The 20,552-nt window shown below is 39.1% G+C and overlaps 1 protein-coding gene across 1 annotated transcript; it reads left to right on the forward strand.

The window, feature by feature from the left end:
- The first annotated feature begins 5,177 nt into the window (after nucleotides 1-5,177).
- ankk1 (ankyrin repeat and kinase domain containing 1) lies at nucleotides 5,178-16,353 on the forward strand. Its single transcript, XM_084716345.1, has 9 exons — nucleotides 5,178-5,547; nucleotides 6,763-7,045; nucleotides 7,153-7,304; nucleotides 7,667-7,716; nucleotides 9,438-9,593; nucleotides 11,630-11,754; nucleotides 13,433-13,466; nucleotides 14,018-14,258; nucleotides 15,261-16,353. Exons 1-9 carry the CDS (start codon nucleotides 5,363-5,365, stop codon nucleotides 16,291-16,293), a joined length of 2,259 nt encoding a protein of 752 aa, XP_084572471.1. The 5' UTR covers nucleotides 5,178-5,362; the 3' UTR covers nucleotides 16,294-16,353.
- The last annotated feature ends 4,199 nt before the right edge of the window (nucleotides 16,354-20,552 follow it).

Here is a 20,552-nt window from a genome sequence, read left to right on the forward strand (position 1 = left end):
AATAAGATGTGTGGTTAGTATCCCGGATGGGCTTACAAACATCAAATAAACGTATCTCATGTTGTATGTTTGTATCATACAGTCTAGTTTGCCTGATCAAGTTTTTGCGTGTGCTCAGAGCGTAGGCTGAGGCAGTCATGGAGCATGCCAAAACATGCACTTTTTGGGAGTCTAGTCTGTTTAATAATGTTTGCTTAACTGCTATAGCATTGTACCAACAAGGCATGCTACAACCAGGACTGCCCATTGTTCTGACTGTCCATTAGTCCAAAATCCCAATAGTCCAAGAAATGTCCCATTGCAACAAAAACCCATTTGCATGACAGCCCATTCCCCCAAAACAAACAAGCATTTCTTCCAAGGCCCATTGCTCTGAACGTACACACTTTCCCTTCTAGCCCTATACCAAAGGGCATTTCAAATGATGCAATTGTTGCAGATTAGGGTGAGAGTTATGGTTAGAGAGAGTGTATATGGTGCATGGCACCTTACGAGCAACATAATGTTCAACTGAAACTAATTACTGGTGACAGAATAATGATTCAGAGATGTTTTACTTCATCACCATAGAAATGAATGGGGGGAAACCAAAACAGACAGTTCTGCATGGTGTTTACATTTCCAAGTTTCCAAATAAGATGATGCACAGATTTGAAAAGTGCGAGAGTTCAAAGAGGAATATATTATAATAATTCAAAAAATTATTTTCCTCTCACAAGTAAATCCTCGACATCCTGTGCCTCTGGTGACTACATCACAATTCACTGTTTCTGCTCTCTCTACTCTGCATGTTTACAATACTGCAGGAATACAAGAGGTAAAATATCTGCATAAGATAAGGATTTGATTAAAAAAACATTCAGTGCTCTTGAGAGATACACAAGAACCAATTAATGTTCTAGTCTGCAACACACAGCTAACATACACCAGCATTTATCACAGTACACAGCAGATTAGACATCCCGTTCACCTCAATGCACCCCACTCTTTCATCTTGTTTGGTTATGTTCAGCTCCCTCTATGCTCACAGAATATAGATCAGAGACACAGGAGTTAAGCTGGGTGGTTATAAGAGTACATTAAAGGCAATAGAAAAGCCGTTGGTTCCAGCCAGTGAGCTTACCCAGCGTGGTGGAGCCTGCTAATGTGATTGGCTGAGCTGCGAGATGTGGGCTCTATCAATGAAGACAGACTTCTTGCCTCAGGTAGCCTATCAGGAACCTGATCACGAGCGCCTGGTTTTCATTGGAACATCAATCCACAAGTCTGTCCTAAATAATAGTGTGAGCTAGTGAAGCATGAAACTATGGCTGTCAGTGAACATTAAACTCATCTATTACCATGCCTGCATACATACACAGAGAGATGAAGCGCTAGGATGTTTGAGAAATTATTGTGTTGAGGAGCTCTGCAGAGTACTGCCAAGTAAATACACCAAACACTGTGCAGAGTCAGTGTACACTCTGTACTAATAATGATGGTCTTTCATATTTTTATTGGTTATTCTGTTCATGTCTTCTTATAAGTTACAGTCCTTCATAATGATCTGGAGTGTATTATTGTGCTGCAAAATAATTAAGCTGTAATCATATAAAGCCTCACATTAAAGGCATAGTTTAGATTATTTGAAGTGGGGTTACATGAGGTACTTATCAATAGTCACTGTGCTACTTACAGCAGATGCCGGTTGAGACGACCCTGATTTGAAGAATCAGAGAACAGCAAGCAATGTGCTGCTGTAGACTTTTTAAGTGGCTAAAATACCTTTGTTGCAGCATGTTACGACCCCAAGTTGGGCTAGGGGATGAGGGATGCAACATTAAATAAATTTACCCGGGAGAAAAAGAAAGGAGAACTGAGACAAAAATGTAAACAAAAGTTCTTTCATTAAAAAAGTGTGTCAAATTAAGTTAACAAATTAAACTAACAAAAGGGTTAACTTAACCTACTAAATTAAACAACAAGTGTCCATGCTAGCCAGGGAGGCTAACAAGAACACAAACACAGAACACAACAAGTGCCTTTGCTAGCTGGTGGAACTAGCAAAGCACATCCGGGGCGGGGGGGGGGGGGTTGGGGGGCGGCTTGCCAACCATGGAGGTAACAAGGCACATGAAACACAAAGACAAGTGATTTCACTAGCTAAGCGTGCTAGCAAATCACTTGTCAACCACCACGAGTACTCTAACCGGGATTAGTCTACAGACTAGCAGACTGTAGTCCGCTGAATGGCCCACTGGCCCTGATCGGCTGCACTCTCCAGGTTTTTAAGCACCAGGTCCTGATTGCAGAGCAGCTGCACCTGATGCCAATCACTGCAATCTACAAGGGGGGAGGGGCAGAACCTGGGCACAGGAGAGCACAGCACCACACAGACACTGTGGCACGTAACACAGCACCTTGCTTTGCTGATTTGTCAGTACTCCTCTCTGCTTGTCTAACCTGGAGACATGCTAACCAGCAATTACTGTAGCTAACACACTGACTATCAATAAGTACCTCATACAACCCTGCATCAAATAATCCAAACTATCACTTTAATGTGGTTAGAGCACTTTACATTTAGGGTGTCTGCAGCCTGCTGGCAATACAAATATATACTATAGGCTGTGCATCCTCTTCCTCTCACAGCCCTGCTGGGTGATGCAGCAGATTTAAAAGGAGCAGGGAGGGGAAAATCCTATTGAAGTGGAATTAATAATGGAATTAATAAAACTTTCAACCTTCTTTCTTTGAAATAAAAGCCTGAACAAAGAGCTACCTCAGAGAGTAAGAATAAGAATAAGAGAAGACATGACTGAAGAATCCTGCAGCTGTTCTGTCATGAGACATACATTATGGACAGAAATCCTTATGTATCACATTACATTTACAGTTTATAGGAGCTGGAGAAAAGACAGAGACAATGAAAGACGAGCAGCTGCCTGGTGAGGGTTGCACACAATTGTGAGTTTCTGGTGGAGATTTGCGTCATACTCTCAGCAGGAACCATATTGAATCTAAATGTGCCAATCTGCTAGGAATGAAGAAACCCAAGGGAAATCGGCCAGATATTTACTGCCAAACCTACTATTTGCCCACAGGAACAATTCATATAAATACATTTGTCCGTGTCTATAAATGTTCTTATCTGAGTTCATGTCTTTCTTTAACATCCTAACAATACACCTTGTCCCTTGACAAATTCAGCAGTAGAGGGGGCTGAGAGGTGGTAAAATATAACTGAGGAGGCTATAAAGCAGAACAGCAGGTGGGAATAAAAGGGAAGGTGGTTGAGGACATCTTTGTTTCCCCATCTTCTTGAATGAGCTTCCTATTACCCTAATCCTTTCACATAAGCCAGACAGTTTAAAGCTTTTCTCCCAAATAACACCCTGCTTTAATGATGCAGAAAGATGAAATCCACGATTTCAACGTCTAACAGGAAGTCAAGGTGGAAGGCAGTCAATGTCCTGACACATTGGGACACAACAAAGTCAGTTTTCAGCATAATATCTGCCATCCAGCTCAGGGTTTTAGATAATTAAAAAGAAAAATTATTTTCATGAATTTGATTATTTTGACTTTGAACTTTCTTTAATTTAATTTAACTGAGGTTTGTTTTGGTATTGTTGCCACAAGAAGAAGCTGTGCATCGTTTAATCAACACTGCATGAAAGTAAAATGATCACAATGTTCAAATCAGTCCCCAAAGCCTGCAGAGAGAACTCTGACTTTGAGAGAACAACCAAAACAAAACTATTTCACAATAACGTTTTTGATATTTTCACTTATTAATTGCTTTCCCAAGTTCTTGATTCATTGGATGAGTTAAATGAGAAGATGGACACCACTTTCATTCAATAAAGATACAGACAGTAGATTATTTTAGCATAGCACAAAGACTGGAAACAGGTGGAGGTAACAAACAGGTGAGGCAACAGCACTCCTAAATTTAATTTAATTCAAAAAGCTGTGTTCATCCCCAACGGGGCAATTAAAAAGACAGTTTACTCCAAATTAAACAAGTACACATTTTATGGTGCTATTTTGTTTTGGTGTCAGTTGCCAAGTTCGGGAGATATCAGCCATAGAGATGTCTGCCTTCTCTTCAATATAATGGAACTAGATGGCACTCAGTTTTTGGTGTTCAAAGTGTCAAAAAAAATGCATACAGAAATTATGGCCTGGTTCCTCAACATAATTCATAGGCCTTGCTGTGTGCAGTTTCATGTGGAAACAACTGTCTCTGTATTTTTTGGCCAGGAACAGTTCAGTCTCAGCTGGTTGATACCCCAAGAAAATGACTGTGCTTGGCTAAGAAATAGATAATCAGATAAATTTTAGAGCTTTAAATGTGCTGGGATGCAGATTTTGTTGCCTTTGGAAAGTACCTGTTTCCCTATGTTTCTAGATTTGATGATTTTATCTTATTATTAATAGATTTTCTCATCTAACTCTCAAAAAACAAATGCATGTCTTCTACAGACATGCATGTTGCATTGCCATTTTCTACAGTAGCCCAGAAGGGACAAACCAGACACTGGTTTTAGAGTGGGCCCTACACATTTGTCGTGGCCACTGTTGTTTCCCTTCCACACTTGGACTAGGGAGGGTGAGGGGAGTTGGATGCAATCACTAGATTGGACCACTAGATGCCACTAAATCATACACAATGGTCCTTAAATGAGTTTAGAAGTCAAGATTGCTTCATAAATGTCATTGGGCCTGACAAGCTTTTCTGTTAAATTAGGTTAATCTCAGTTTTTGCTTTCATATCCATATCCTTTGTTATGTAGACATTGCTATTTAGAGTGACTGTGGAGCACACACACACACACACACACACACACACACACGCTTCTGCAGATTCTGAAACTCAAACTATCCACAACTGGGAAGTTCGACAGGAGCTGCTGCGGGTTAAGTGCCTTGTTAAAGTGCAGTTTGATAGAAGTGGATGGTTCATTAGGCAGTTAATTTTCTGTACAGACTTTATATATCATATCAACTATCATAGCTGATACTCTGGTGGTGAATCTACATATTTCTTAGAAATTGTTTTGTTTTCCTTTCATTTTACCAGAGGTGAAAGATAAAAAAAATCATCTGAGATACTGGAAGTTAGGTCAGCGGTCTAAAAACCGGCTCTGCAACATTAGTGCAAACAAGTTCTACAGCTCAGCTCCTCCCACAGATGAACACAGCAGTCTAGTATGTTTGTAACTGCCACTGATTTTAATGTATATCCATGTTCCACAACCTTCTCTTTCCCTGTGTGAGACACAAGCTCCTGCTGTGCCTCTGATTGATGCTGATCTGGAGGATAAACCCTGTTTATGTGTAGGATTAGGCAGTGAGTGTGTTGTGGATCTCTGTGCTCATGGATCGGCTTGACGGATCCCCCGGGCAGTTCAGGAACTTCAAGAAGGATGACTTTGAGGCGGATTGGATTAAGGTGGCAGAATGCAGATTTGGTCAGGTGTACCAGGTCAAGCTCAAGGTCTGGAGGGAAAAATGTGCCGCAAAAAGTTTTGACACAGCCGTGTGTGCAAACAACTTTTACAGGTGGGGCTTATTTGATGAAAACTAACACAAATTACCTATTATCCTGCTGTCAGATATGAGCAACTGTCTGATTTGACTCCAGTTTCTTTGCATATTAGCAGAGTTTGTGTTGAATTGAAGGGAAAGTTTGGATTATTTTGATGTGGGGCTGTATGATGTATGACCTACTGTGAATGGCACATGGCTTGCCTTAAGTTTGGAGAAGCAGAATACCAGCGTGGAAGCTAAGGAATGAATTGCTGTGGATGGTGTTGACAACAAAACATACTGTAGTCATGTTGCTGTTGAATTAATGAAGAGAAAGTTGCTGCATTTCACTGTGAATCCTCACTTAAAAACACAGCTATGTTATTAGAACAAACAACAGTAATAGGGCAGTAGGTAGTGTTTTTGGCAACTTATATGAGAAAAACTGAATTTATATGTGGAAGAACTGAGACCAGTCGGTTCTCACTTCTGCATTCCCTCCTGGAAAACAGGCTCCATCTGAGGTAAGGACCAACTAAGTCCCACTGTGTACTGATGGTGATTATGTGATGTCATTTCAAACTTAAAATTTGCAGTATTGTTATTGCTTTCCACAGTAGTGTTGTAGGTATTGCATAATTTATGAAAAATTACAAAAAAAGAAGAGAAAATTCACAACCTGCTCACTTGCCCAAGTTAACTTTTAAAAAACACAGAAGTCACACAATAACACAAACAAACTTACAGATCAAGCCGGCAGTAGACCACGGCAACTCCTGTGTTCTTCAAGATAAAATTACTGATTTTGTCCATGGAGTTTGCTTAGTTTGGAGAGAGTGATATTTGGCTTATGTAACAGCTGTTTCCCGAAGGAAAAGGCTGTTTGACAGCAAGATAAAGCAGTGAAAATATTCTAAATATAGCATGCACAAATGATTTTTTTAAACAGATTTGTTTTTTTTTTTTGATGGACCTTTTTTAAGTGGTTAAAATATGTTTTGTTGCTGACTCTGTCCACAGCAGTACATTATTTAACTTCCATGCAGGTATTGTTTCTCTACACTGGAGGCATGTCAACTGCCCTCTACTGTAGGTAATACACAGACTATCAATAAGAACCTCATACAACCCCACTTCAAATAATCTGAACCATCACTTTAATATTGATCTTGTAGTTTTCAGTGGTCAAAGTTCAAAATACTTTTTTAATACCCAGCACCCCTTCACTGGCCATTATTTTTTCCACAGGAGAATAATGGATGAGGCGTCCAACATAGCCAAAGTGAAATTCAAGTACATTGTGTCCATCTACGGACTGTGCAGCGAAGCAACAGCCTTGGTGATGGAGTACATGAGTAATGGATCGTTGAACAATCTCCTCGCCAGTCACTCGCTGATGTGGCCAAAGAAGTTCCAGATGATTCATGAGGCCTCCATGGGCATGAATTTCCTCCACAGCATGAATCCACCACTACTCCATCTTAACCTCAAGACGTCAAACATCCTACTGGACGATCATCTCCATGTCAAGGTCAGTGAAAAAAATGCATAATGAGCCTGTACAGCGATCTTTTGACATCTACAGAGCAATAGTTTCTACAGTTGTAATTCTGTACTGCTTTTGTTTTTTCCACCAAGATTTCAGATTTTGGTTTAATCAGCTGGGAGGAGGGCATGAGCAAGAAACTGTTCATGGAGAATCTGACAGCAAGGGGGAACATAAGTTACATTCCTCCAGAGACCTTCACTCAGTGCCCCGATCCTCCAGGAACTACCTTTGATGTTTACAGGTGACTTGCTTCAGGCATTTTTTAAATTGCACCACCAGAGTCACCACTTTTTTTCTGACCCAGTACACAATCCACAATTCACAATGCAACCTTTCCCTCTATTGTATATATTTTTCCTCTATAACAAGTAACTGAGACATATTTTATATATTTCACTCCTGTCTGACACTCTTTTTCTTACCCACTGGTTTTGTTTTGTATATAAAAAGGCATTATGTTTTTTATAGAACACAAAAAAACAGCATCATTTTCAGTGTCTGTTATATAAAAGCGAGAGTGCCACAGAGTTCAATGAATGCATGATATGAGAAAATAAAAAAAATGATAACTGAAGTGCCTCTCTATGCTTTGATCATTTACAGCTTTGGAATTGTGATTTGGGAGATTCTGACACAACAGAAACCGTATGCAGGTAGGACTGATTTAATTTGAAATGCATCACATCTTCATATCAAATAGATTTCAGTGAGAAGTCGTGTAACACTCATCACAATCACTTAAACACCATAAGCTGCAGATGAAGGCATTTCTCATCTCAGTCTCTTCTTATAATAAAAAATGCAGCAGCACTCCAGATCATTTTTATTGTTGAACAGTGAACTTAATCACATTAAACAAACAGCCTTAGCTGTCCCAAATGTCAAAGCACATAAAGTTCATAGCACAAAAAGTGAGAAAAACACCCCCCCCCACAAAACATCTGGTAATGTAAATTAATGCGCATACTGTATTTTATTTCAGTAACTTTCTGACAGGTACACAGGTGAAGAGGCCACAATAACAGGCAGAAACTTACTGTCAGTTTCAAATTAATTCATGGTACTGATGAAGTCAGGGGTTATTTTTTAACAGTCCTTTATTTTGACAAGGTGGGGGCAAGAGGGGCACTGGTTTATGTAGGGGTGGCATACAGCACACACACACACACACACACACACACACGCACACACACACACACACACACACACACACACACACACACACACACACACACACACACACACACATTTCGTACTTTAATTACTAGCATTACAGCATCTTACAGTCCTTAAAAGGAAACTGTACCTCCTTTGTACATCTATAAGGCTGTGAGACTCCTACATTCATCCTCCATACTCCAATAATTTTAAAATTTATTATTTATATAATTTGAATTTATTAAGAAGGCAAAATTAACATAGATGCCCATTTAAAACAACTCATCAAACAATTGATTGAAAAAAAAGCTCCCACCTCTAACTGGACAGATAACCAATCATACATGAGGATAATGGGGTGGTACTTTGGGCGGAAAATTAGTTTTCAGGGGTGACTAGTGCCCGCCCATGTCCCCCCTCCAGAAACGCCCTAGCAAGAAATCATTGAGGGTGAACCTCACTTACAAGGGTGCCGAGTTTACACCTTGTAAAATGCATGTAATATGCAAATACAATGAGCAGAACTGGTTAAATTAGTTACCATGGGAAAAAATCAACCACACAAATCAACAAAGAAAATCATTTAAAACTGTAACAGGCAGGTAATGGCTGATTATCAAGTACATTCTTAAAGTGCCCAAGAAATTTGAGGATTCAGTTTTAGGTCAGACTGCAAGAAATTCAATGAGTCTGCTGCATTAATCCTAAAAACACACAATGTGAAGAACCAGCAAATCACTGGATGACTTTTTTTATGTGGACTTAACCTCAACCCTGTCAAGCCTAAGCAATCTAAACATAAGCCTCAGCTTAGCCCTAATATTTTGTGTGATTTACTGAAACTTAACTGTAAGCTAATAGCATGACATTTTGGGAAATGGCAATGATACCACTGTCATTGGTTATTCATTACACTTGAAGCTAAAACCAGGGCACATTAGCTTAGCATAAAGACTAGAGGGAGACAAAGGTAAACAACTAACTTGGCTCCATCCAAATTCAACAGTATCTGCCTTCCAAAACCTCTCAAACTCACTAATTAACATGTTGTGTCTTGTTTGTTTATTCAGTACAAAATGCAAAGTGTAAAAGACATAACTTATGAAAATATTTAACATGGTGAGTGGGTAAACATGGTGTTTTTATGTTTGTGGTCACAATCTGCATGCACTGATCACTGAACCTTGTGTCTGACGTGTGTTTTGTGGACCTGCAGGGTGCAGCGTGACCACAGTGCTGTTACAGGTATCACATGGGAAGAGACCAGGTGTGGAACTGATACCTGATCAGAAGCCCCATGAGTGCGATCAGATGATCAGCATCATGAAGCAGTGCTGGGATCAGGACCGCAGGAAGAGGCCTCAGTTCTCAGGTACAGGAGTGAAAAAGAAAACACAAAAACACACACATCAGAGCTGAACTGTCAGCTCACTTTTTAATTTGGATCTCAGTGGCGCTGCAGCTCTTTATGTCATCGACTGGAAACCCAAAGGTACTGAGTTGGTGCTTTATCAGAAAAATCTGATTTCCCAAAGGCACTGCGATGAAGAAGAACAGTACTATCTCTTATAGTTGATGAGATTAAACAAGTCATGCCACAGAGGAGGGCTACACTTACTCAAAATCTTGCACACATGACCCACTGTGAATACAATTTAAAATTCCTGTGTCCTATGAAAATGACATACCAGACTTTTTATGTCTTATTTGTACAAAGACTGGTATGATTATTATATCACCAGTCTGCCCTCAAGATGTAATGGAATACATTTGGGAAAAGATGATATAAAGTATAATATCTATGTTACATCCATAGACAGATGACGTACCATTTGTTAGTTTTGTATGATTTGATGGGTTTAACTGCTTTCATAACTGTAGTGTCTCATTAAATGTCTCAATGTGAAATGATGCCAAGATAATCAGTAAACAATATTAATATTTCCTTAATGAGAATGTCAATATTAAGTGACATTTTTTTGTTTTATTAACAAAAATTGCACTCAAGGAAAAAGGTGTTTCAAGCAAAACTAGAAGACTGCACTTAGTAGAGTGCAGATCCCCACCAGCAACAGATGGTGAAGCACCTACTGCAATGACACCATAAATGCAACCAGCTAAGATTTGCAAAGTTTTGCCAACATTAACATGACCCCAACATACATTGTGGTTGTCTGAAGCAAGATGTAAAACTGCAGCAGTTGTTGATCACTTGCAAGTTCTCACTATACATGTATGATTCCACTGAAAAACTTCCAGTAAGAAACATGCAGTCTTCACTTAGAGACTATTTTTTACAGAGGAGTGCAGAGGACTGAATGAGAGCTGAACATGATGATGTCACAGTGAAATTGACTTTTGAAATTTTGGATATACAATGTTATTACCTATCCTATTAGATATTTGTGTGTCATTCTGTCATCATTAACATGAATTCTTGAGTTATGGCAAAAACAGCTTTCAGTGAGATCACTATGACATTTGATTGCCAAAATTTAATCAGTTCATCCTTTAGTCCAAGTTCTCATTTGTGCAAAGTTTGAAGATCAAGGCATACTAGAGATATCACCTTCACAAAAATGTGATGACCTGAAAACATAATGTCTCCAGCCATTAAAACATAAAGGCATACAATTCTTAAAGAGGTTTTTCAAGAGTTGTGATTAGTTGCGGACAAGCTGTAGCCCCAGGGATCACACACACACACACACACACACACACACACACACACACACACACACACACACACACAAACAGGCAGGCATGCACACATGGAAGCAATTATATGGTAAAAAAAACACAGTATTAATATGCAACATATGGGCTTTTGCTCACTAAAGAATGAACAAGTGCCAGATGATAAAAAACAGACACGCTGACATCCTGTTGAAACATCAGTGTTTTAATCTGCTGCCATTAAAAGGCATTATTGAGACTCATTGCTCATTTGATCCACATTCTCTAATAATAATAATAATAATAATGATAATAATAAACTCAACTAAAAAACATTGTCCTGTTTGGCCATGTTTGCAGGCATCAAGTGAACAGTTGTCACATTCTCAGAGAGCAGAGTCGACTACATGTTTGAGTGAAACATTTAAACCAGAGGAACTGGGTCACCTTTGTTTAACAAGCACTCGTGGCTTGATAAGTCATGTTAATGAATACAAATGTGTGTCGTGTTTATTCATACACAGCAGCTATTCAAATTTGTGTGAGTTTTTGTTCCAAAAAGCTCACTTGTGTGACGGAATCTATGAAAGAATTTACCATTCATGCATGACTCTTCATTCTCTGTAGTCATGCAATTATTAGAGGCTCACACTGGGTTTGAGTGCAGGAATACATATGTTTGATTAGGCAAATGCAGAGCATTTCTGTCCATGAATGCTGTTTTGTTTCCAGACACGGTGAGGAAAACAGAGGCTCTCAGTGAAGTCCTGAAGATCCCAGGTCCAATCCAATGTCATAAATACCATGACGAGGAACAGAAATCAAATTATCCTTGGCTGGTTTCTCCGATACACAAGGTCAGTTCTGCTTCATACTCTGCTTGAATGGTACTGTAATATCTACAGTATCTGCTACACCTTTGGCATAATGAGCAGCTCAGTCACACTACAAAAACACAACAACAAAATCAGATTGGTGGCTCTGTGAGGATGTGTTTACGCCAAGGGTGTTACGTTGTGTTGAAAGGTGGTGGGGACATAAGAGCCCAGCTGTAAAAAATCAATTTTAAATGGTCTTCAACATGTGATTTTAGGCAATGTAATTGGAGAATTGTTATGAGCTCAAAGTAGATAATTAAGAGTTGGAAAAACATGCATCATGGTGTATCAAAAGCACATCAAAAGCAAGTACAGAGTAGACAATATGACAAAACTCAATAACCCAAAACAACATCGACCAACCATCAGTCATCCATCACATCCACATTAGTAGATATTAGGAACTACTTTAGTAAGCAGCAGTGCAGCATGTGAGTCAGTGTCTTACTATGTACCTTAAAATCCAGTAAATAAAACACAATGACCTTAATATATATGAAAACCTGAGGCAATTTCTTGATGCAAGCTTGTTTTCAGGATTTTTTCTAAACAAATTATGCTTTTAAAAAGTGATGAGGACAAAATCCGTCATTTCAAAAAGTGATTTATGTTCCCAGCCTTCCTGGCGTAAATGACACCTATGATTTAGACACTGTGTTGCTTTGAAGGACCAGTGTGTAGGATTTAGTGGCATCTAGCAGTATATGTGTGCTGTGTGATGCTGAGTAGGTAGTGTACAGTGGGTTTTTAGAGAGTTTTAGCTGAAAACAGCTGCCTGCTGTGGCCAAAAACTATGTTATGATATGTTGGAGTGATACGAAAATACTAATGTTGCAAGACGGACAGCTAAACAATGAGCTGCAACTCAGTGTAAATCTCTATTAAGTCAAGTGGAGCTGCAGATTCAGGGGTTAATACTCTGTAGATTCATCACTATAAGCATCTCATATTGCCACTTGACATTTGATATTATAGCCACTTTAAGGTAATTGCTAATATTTGCATGCTAACATATTCACAGTGACAATACTAAAATGCTTTTGTGTAGCAGGTATAACAGTTATGTTCACCCTCATATTTTAGCATATTAGCATGCTAATATTTGCTAATCTGAATGAGCAATGTACACCTGGGGCTGATGGGAATGTTTTCCTGATTTGCACTAGAAGAAATGTCATGGGATTAAGACAAAATAAAATAATGCTTTATTAATTCCACAACTGGGAAATCTGCAGTGTTGCAACAGCAAAGGGGGGTGGTGCAATAACAGAAGCATCAATAAAAATGCAAGATATTAAATAAACAACAAGAAGTTAATAAGGAGACAAGAAAGATATAAACAAGAGGAGGGATAAACAAGATCACCACAGTTATTAGAATTCATCCTTGTGACACCATAGATATTTGTACCAAATGTCATGACATTTTAGTTGCTACTGTGGCTGAAAGAGGAAAGTACAAAAATACATTAAAATATTTTGTGCAGATAGGGCACATGATGTATCCACTTAAACCGTAGCTGTTTAAAAGTTGAGCCATTCCTACCTTTGAACACACATGCTCACAGTTTGATATATGTGCTTATTAACCACTTCTGATGATTGATGTCACAGCCAATAACTTCTGTAGTATTTCCTTTCTTTCTTTTCCATTTTAGATTGCTTTGCCTGAGATGCCTGACCTTCCCTCAGGTAAACACGTGGCTAGAGAGGGATAAAAAATCATGTACAATGCAGTACAAAGACTGGAGGGCTGACATTTAAAAAGTGCTATTTACAGTCCTGTCACATTTTTAATATTACCTTTAGGACTGAAAAGCAGAGTCAACTTTCAGTGGAAGAGACAATAAAAGAAATATATATATATATATATATATGTATGTATAGCCTTGGACACTTTCTTTGAGCTGTTCACTAGTTTGTTAAATAGCAATAGCAATTCACAATACTTTTAATCGAACCTTTCAGTGTCACTCCATATTAAAACATGAATGTTTACAGGAACATTTCTTCAAACAGTAATGCACAAGTTAAACATTTTACATACTGACTGAGCTCCACAGCCTCCAGAAAGCTTCACCCTCTGCTATTATGTGCACAAGCACACTCCTGTGCACAATGAAATGAGGAGACTCAACTTTAATACAGCAAAATTCATAAAAAATAAAGATCCCTGTGACTCACTGCAATTACAATCTCTGCAGCACTTTTCTCATATAATGCTTTTTGCTTTCCTTTCACAGAACAACCACATGACAAGGACAGTGTCCTCTTTCTGCTGTCCAAAAAGGACTTTGGTAGTTTCAGACAGTCTGTGAGAAAAGAGCACATCTACACACAGTATTCAGGTAAAAAGAGCCTCCTCCACTACACTGTAGCCAGCAGAGACGCAGAGAGTGTCGAGCACGTCCTGAATCTGGGTGCTGACGTCAACTGTACGACTGCCAGGGGTTACACTCCACTTATTATCGCTGTTCTACACAGGTTGGTATAAAAATATGTCAACAAACTTTTGTTTTACAAGTGGCTGGGTTGCACTAACCAGGATTAATATTTAAACCTGATTAATATTTAAACCTGATTAAATCATGGTATAATTTAGATCACAGATTCATTTTTTTCCTCTAAATCGAGATTAAATTTAATTAAATCTTTAATTTAAAACTGTTGCACTCAAAATTAAAATATAATCCAGTTTAACTTTAAACTTACACTTCAGGTGATTGAAACTTTTAAAATGGCTGCCTTTTTAAGATGGAATGAACTAAATAATGAAGTTGCTCCATTAATTCAGCCAACAAGTATTTATACATCTTTTCTAAGGAAGGAAAAATTAAAGCTTCTCTGCTGAGCGATCATGAATAGGTTATCTGGGTTAAATAATGTTTTAGCTAGCTAGCAAATAATGTAAAAAATAATGTTAACTTTTTAGCTAACATATGCTTGGAAACAATAACATTTTATTACTTTTTAGCCGCCTAGCAAACAATGTAACTTTTTGTTTGTTTTTTTACTCTTTAGCTAATGTTAGTAAGTGATCAGAGTAACATTTTATCTAACATTAGCTAAGAAACAATAACATTTTGTTACCATCTTTGCTAACACTTGCTAGTAAGCAATGTAACATTTTCTTAATTTTTTTTTGCCAGCTACCAAACAATGCAGTTTTTCAAGGAATACAGAGCAGCCAAAAGTTAATGGTTGTCCATACTGTCCATGCCCATATTGATTAAACTCAATTTAATTTTGGTTTACATCACTAAACTTAAATTTACTAAACTGAGATTAGGTTTTAATTGTACAACAGAGCTCTGCTTAACTCTGATTAGAACTAATCTTAGATCAATTAAATCTTTGTTGGTGAAACGTTAGTTAGATGAGACAATATCACTCTCATGCTTGTATGCTAAATATGAGGCTTAAAGCCAGAAGACTTATCTTAGCTGTATTAAGACTTGAGTGAATTTTCCTTTTTTTCCCCTACAGTCTTCATGATATCATCTCTTTGTTGCTGGAACATGGAGCGGATGCCAACCAGGGAGATGAGGACCAGTGGACAGCGCTCCATTTTGCCGCTCAGAGTGGCGATGACAGGGATGTCCGTCTCCTATTGGACAAAGGAGCAGTGGCGGATGCCCGGGAAAAAGCCGGTTGGATGCCCCTCCACCTGTCCTGCCAGAATGGACATGAAACAGTGGTGCGCCTGCTGCTTTCACGGCTGTCAGAGGAAGCAGTGAGTGAACGGGAGGCACAGGGGAGGACGCCACTCCACCTCGCCTCCGCCTACGGACATCTGAATATTGCCAAGCTCCTCCTCTCTCACGGAGCAGATCCCAGCGCTACGGACTTCTGCCTCTCTACAGCTCTTCATTTATCAGCTGAAGAAGGCCATAACAGAGTAGTGAGACAGCTGCTGAAGAGCGGGGTGGATACTGACGTTGCAGACAGCAGAGGATATACTCCACTCCACCTGGCTGCTCTGAAGGGTCACACAGGCATATGCAGGCAGCTGTTGTCAAACAAGGCCAGCCCAGACTGCAGAACCCTCCAAGGCTGGACCCCCATGCACCTGGCTGCTCTGAGGGGCCATGAAGCCACGGTGGCCCAGCTGGAGAGTCAGGGTGGTTGTGTGAACGCTACAGGTGAGAATGGATGGACTCCACTCCACCTGGCCTGCCACCAGAGTGAGCCGGAAGTGGTGGCAAAGCTCCTGACAGCCAACGCCAACCCTAATGTGTCAGAGGACAGTGAAGGATGGATGCCATTACATATCGCCTGTACCAGTGTCAGTTTCCCAAGTGTCCTCCACTTAATATCACATCATGCTGATGTGAATGCAGTAAACTCAGGGAAGGCGTCACCTTTACACCTGGCTGCCCAGCACGGCTCTCTGCCTATTGTAAAGGCTCTGCTGCTCAATGGAGCAGACAGGACTCTGCTGGACTCTTCTGGAGCCACAGCTCTGGATGTGGCCCAGAGGTGTGAAAAATGGGAAATAGTGAAACTATTGGAGGAGTAGTTTGAATATGAATGGAGAGGTTACAGCGCAGTGAACACATGAATGACACAGTTGGAATATTTGGAAAAGATGGATAATTTTATCTTCATCATGAAATTATAAACACAACCGACCCTTTGCTAAGCTCCACCCTACTTACTGTTGCTATGCCTGTGAAGCTTTCCATTCTTGCACTGCACACATGCAATTTTCAGTGATAACGGTGGCAGATTTAGCATCAAAATTGGGACTAATTTTTGAAAGACTGTTTGATTCTGCAGAGTAAACTAAAGCAGCTTCTCATTTCTCACTGATGAGATGAAGTTTAGCAGACTTTGAAATGTACACCCAGTGAGACTAGCTGGACCATGATTACTCCAGGAGAAGAGCTGAGATAAGAGCTAAGCTAACCCTGCTTAGATGTAAGAGAGTGAGCCAAGAGAGATCCATCATTGTCGGCCCACTTTGATTCTGCACCAGCCCACATCCTTTTCCTCAAACTCTCCACATAACAAATTTCAATTTAACCAAAGTAGGAATAAACCATGAGTTTGGCAAATGCAGTGGCATCTAACACAAATCTAGTTGGAGGTAATGTTACTACAGGTAGTAAGCTAGTTAGCCAGACATGCTAACGTTTGCAGTGTATTTTACAAATTCTGATTTTGAAATTAGTCATTTTGAAGGGTTGTGACGTTCAAAAAAAAAAACAAAAAACAAAAAACAAAAAATGTGACATTGTCATTACATGTTTTTTGCCACTTAAAGCTTGGTGCTCTTCCTGCAGGCTTGGTACAGACATGCAAAGCCTGACAGGCACGCAGCACCTATTTATAGTTGCTAAGACAGTTGCTTAGCGAAGGGTCAATTATAAGTAAAATACACAAGGACTACTACCTCTCTATATCTGTCAAGAATACTATGCATTTTTTTCATAAATTTATTTAACAAAACTGCTTACAATTTGGATTTTTCCAAATCTCTAGTTTAATAAATCAGTCTGTTCTTCGTTTTGGTTTGCAAACAAAAGAACTTTTTTGTATTATTCAGCCTTACAACAGATGTAACACATAAGGTCTTGCCTTTTTCCAATGCAAAAAGTAATGGAAAAACGTCCCACAGGGTTGTTATAGTGGAAAATGGAGCCAACATGTGGGGTCAGAAGCAGGTGAAGTGCCCAATAAGAACAAAACATATATTGATTCTCTTCTTTGTATCACCTTCCTCTGTGTGCTTTCTTTGTGAGTGAATTAATGCTGCTGCCACATACGGATGAAGATGAAAATAATAATAAAAAAATAATCTCTCATAAGGACTTGTAGAGGGAGTCATTAAATCTGCCAGACTTTATGAAGCTGTTATGTGTCTAATAATCTGGTTGACAACAGAACTAATGCATCACTGTTACTGCCATAATTTAGATGCATCTATTCAGACTCCTCCAGCTATAAATACATATGCACTTCATGACATATAGACTTCATGACAAGGCAAAGTAACTGATTATTAGTCATTCCCTGCAGACTGAGGGAAACACTGCTCAGCTTATGCCACACTAATTCAACACAGTGACACCTTTTTAAAGTGAAATTTAATGCATGGATTCAGGAGCTGTATTGACCTGCACATTCACAGGGTTTTCTCCGCAACCACAAGAGGCTGACTGACTGAGCTGAGCCAAATCAAATTACTGTAAATGAACAGAGCAGAGCAGAATTGGACTCAGACTGAGCTTGGACTTCTTTTCCTAAATGAATGTCTGCTATGTCAATTTTAAATGGTCATTTTGTTCCAAAATACCTACTTTTTCTCCACAAAGTTTGACACCAACGATGTCTGTTAGCTTGGTTGGATGGTCTCACTGTGTTCGCCATTTTTGAATGTTTGTATGTCAACAGTGAACCATCCATCCACTTAAAAGGGATTAAAAGGGGATTAAAAGAAATGGAAAATGCATACTGTCTGTTGGAGCTTCAAGGTTGTAGCTGTTCGCCTGACTGCATAAAACCAATCCACTGACAAATTAATGCTTATAAGTGTACAAATCACTTCACTTCACTTTTAACTTTATTTATCCCTGAGGGGCAATTTTTCAGCTAGACATAGATACAAGATGATAAGAATACAAAAAACATACATTAAAAGTAAGAGGGAGGGTCAGTGCTGAATTTTCAGGGAAAACAAAAGTGCTCTCAGGTTGACCTTTCCATCCAAATATAGTAAATGCAGATATACCAACTTCTAACCTCGACTAAAGCTACATTAAAATGGTGTGGCATCACAGTGAAAGTCATGGAATGAAAGGGTTTTACTTGAAAAAAACAGCCATAGTAAGTGTTGATTTACATTAACAGCCTGATATGCTGCATTTCAGTCAATGTTGGAGATTGGAATTTCACAGTTGAAATTTCCAACTCCCAACCTCAAACCATTTCAGGTCCACAAAATCAAAAATAAACAAATAACATGGCAGAGCGTGACAAATTGAGTTTCACTGGCAAGAGTACACACACAACTGAACCTTCAGCAGTGCACGCACCCACATATTTAAAAAACAGAGAAAGAGAAACGTCGCATAGAGTAATAGATGCCATTATACAATTTGCTTGCTTTATGAGACTGGCACCATATGATGCATTTACATGCAACACAGGTTTACTATATGTTAGCAACATATAGTAGAACCTGTCCTGACTAAAAGCCTAAAATAATACATAGTGACATAACATTACTGTGTATTATTGTACGCTTCCATGGGTGCTGCCACTGGCGTCCAGACGACTGCTTCTTTATGAAGTTGAGGCATATGGATTTGCCCCCACTGTAACATCACACATTGGTTTGTGGACTACCCTTTTGAAGCCTCAAGTTTGGCTCTATTTGGGGTTTGTTATGTTGTTTTTTTGCAGCAGAGCATGCACAGTACTGACAAGAGTGTGGAGCTGAAGGGTGACACAGAAACTTGGTGGTGCTTGGTTTTGACTAGTCTGGCCACAAAGTTTCTTATATTACAACTAAACAGTACAATAAACTATAATTATTAAAACATTTTAGGTGAGACGTAGTCATTTAGTAACAGTATATTGATTCAATTTTGATCAGTTTGATCTAAATTTCAGGAGGTGTGAGCTTTGTTATATTACAGATAAAGATTACACTATAACATGTTTCTAAAGACATTTCATCTAAGAATTAGAAAATACAATGACAGCACTGGGTGAAGTCACTGACAATAACCTGTCAATCATACAGTAGACCCACCCTGAAGCATACCCTGCTTTATTGTTGATTTTACTCCAAACAAGACCATAATTTAAAAAATGAACATCATGCTGTATTGAAGAAGACTTGAAACTAGCAACTGAGATCATAAACCCATTAGGAAACTGTTTATTGAGGTTTATTTTGCCATCAGGGTTCATACAGTCAGACCTCTTTTTGCAGCCAGTGGAGTTGCCCCCTGCTGGCCATTACAAAGAAGGCAGGTTTAATGCATTTCCACATTGGCTTCACTTTTCTGATCTGGACGCTCTGTCCACTGTTTAATGTATGGTCTATGATTTCCACCTAGTTCACTAGGAACTCCAGTGAGTGTGGCGTGAGTGGCGTTCTACTATGTCTTTTCAAGTAGGTGGTCAGACACTTTTCAAGTTGTCTGGAACGCAGCATTAGTGTCGTTTATTCTATCTAGTTTCATTCAGGCTGCGTTTTTCCCCTGTGATGCTTGAAATTCAATTTATTTTTGATTCATTTTTAGACAGCTATCAGCAAGCTGCACTCACTTGGGTTTCCTAGATTTAGATAACTGAAATGCTGATTTATAATGTCATATGGCTTATATCAGGAGCCTGACAAAGTATAATGTCTGCTGACCCTGCTCTCAGGGTAATTTATCCACTAGAGTTTGAAATGCAGCTATCACATTATGAAAAAAGGCTCTCTGGAGGAGACCATGCATTTCAGATTGGGTGGAATGATTTATAGTTGAAAATGTCCTTTTTACTACAGCAACTCCCATTTAAAATTTATGAGGCCTTCAGTATTTTAAAAATTGGAGGCAAACCACATTTGTGTGATTGTTATCTACAGTAAATAGTCCGGTGACAGTTGAACAGATGGAAATGACAAACATCTGTGGAATCTTTAGAGCTGTGTCATTGTCAAACCTGTCAAACAGTGTTTTTGTCCTTCTAATGTTCAAATGAAACAAGCCTTTGTGTTTAACTACAACATTGTTCTATTGTCAGTCCCTGAAAAATTAAACTCACTTTCACCAAGAA

This window comes from Lutjanus erythropterus, chromosome 4, assembly GCF_056507025.1.
Source record: "Lutjanus erythropterus isolate fLutEry1 chromosome 4, fLutEry1.hap2, whole genome shotgun sequence".
In the NCBI taxonomy this organism is placed as follows: domain Eukaryota; kingdom Metazoa; phylum Chordata; class Actinopteri; order Lutjaniformes; family Lutjanidae; genus Lutjanus; species Lutjanus erythropterus.

What these genes read in the sequence shown, in the direction of transcription:
- ankk1 (XM_084716345.1), top strand. Translation starts at nt 5,363, where the DNA reads ATGGATCGGCTTGACGGATCCCCCGGGCAGTTCAGGAACTTCAAGAAG. An exon ending in ACGATCATCTCCATGTCAAG is followed by an intron (nt 7,046 to 7,152) that starts GTCAGTGAAAAA and finishes TTTTCCACCAAG; the next exon opens with ATTTCAGATTTTGGTTTAAT. An exon ending in GAAGAGGCCTCAGTTCTCAG is followed by an intron (nt 9,594 to 11,629) that starts GTACAGGAGTGA and finishes TTTTGTTTCCAG; the next exon opens with ACACGGTGAGGAAAACAGAG.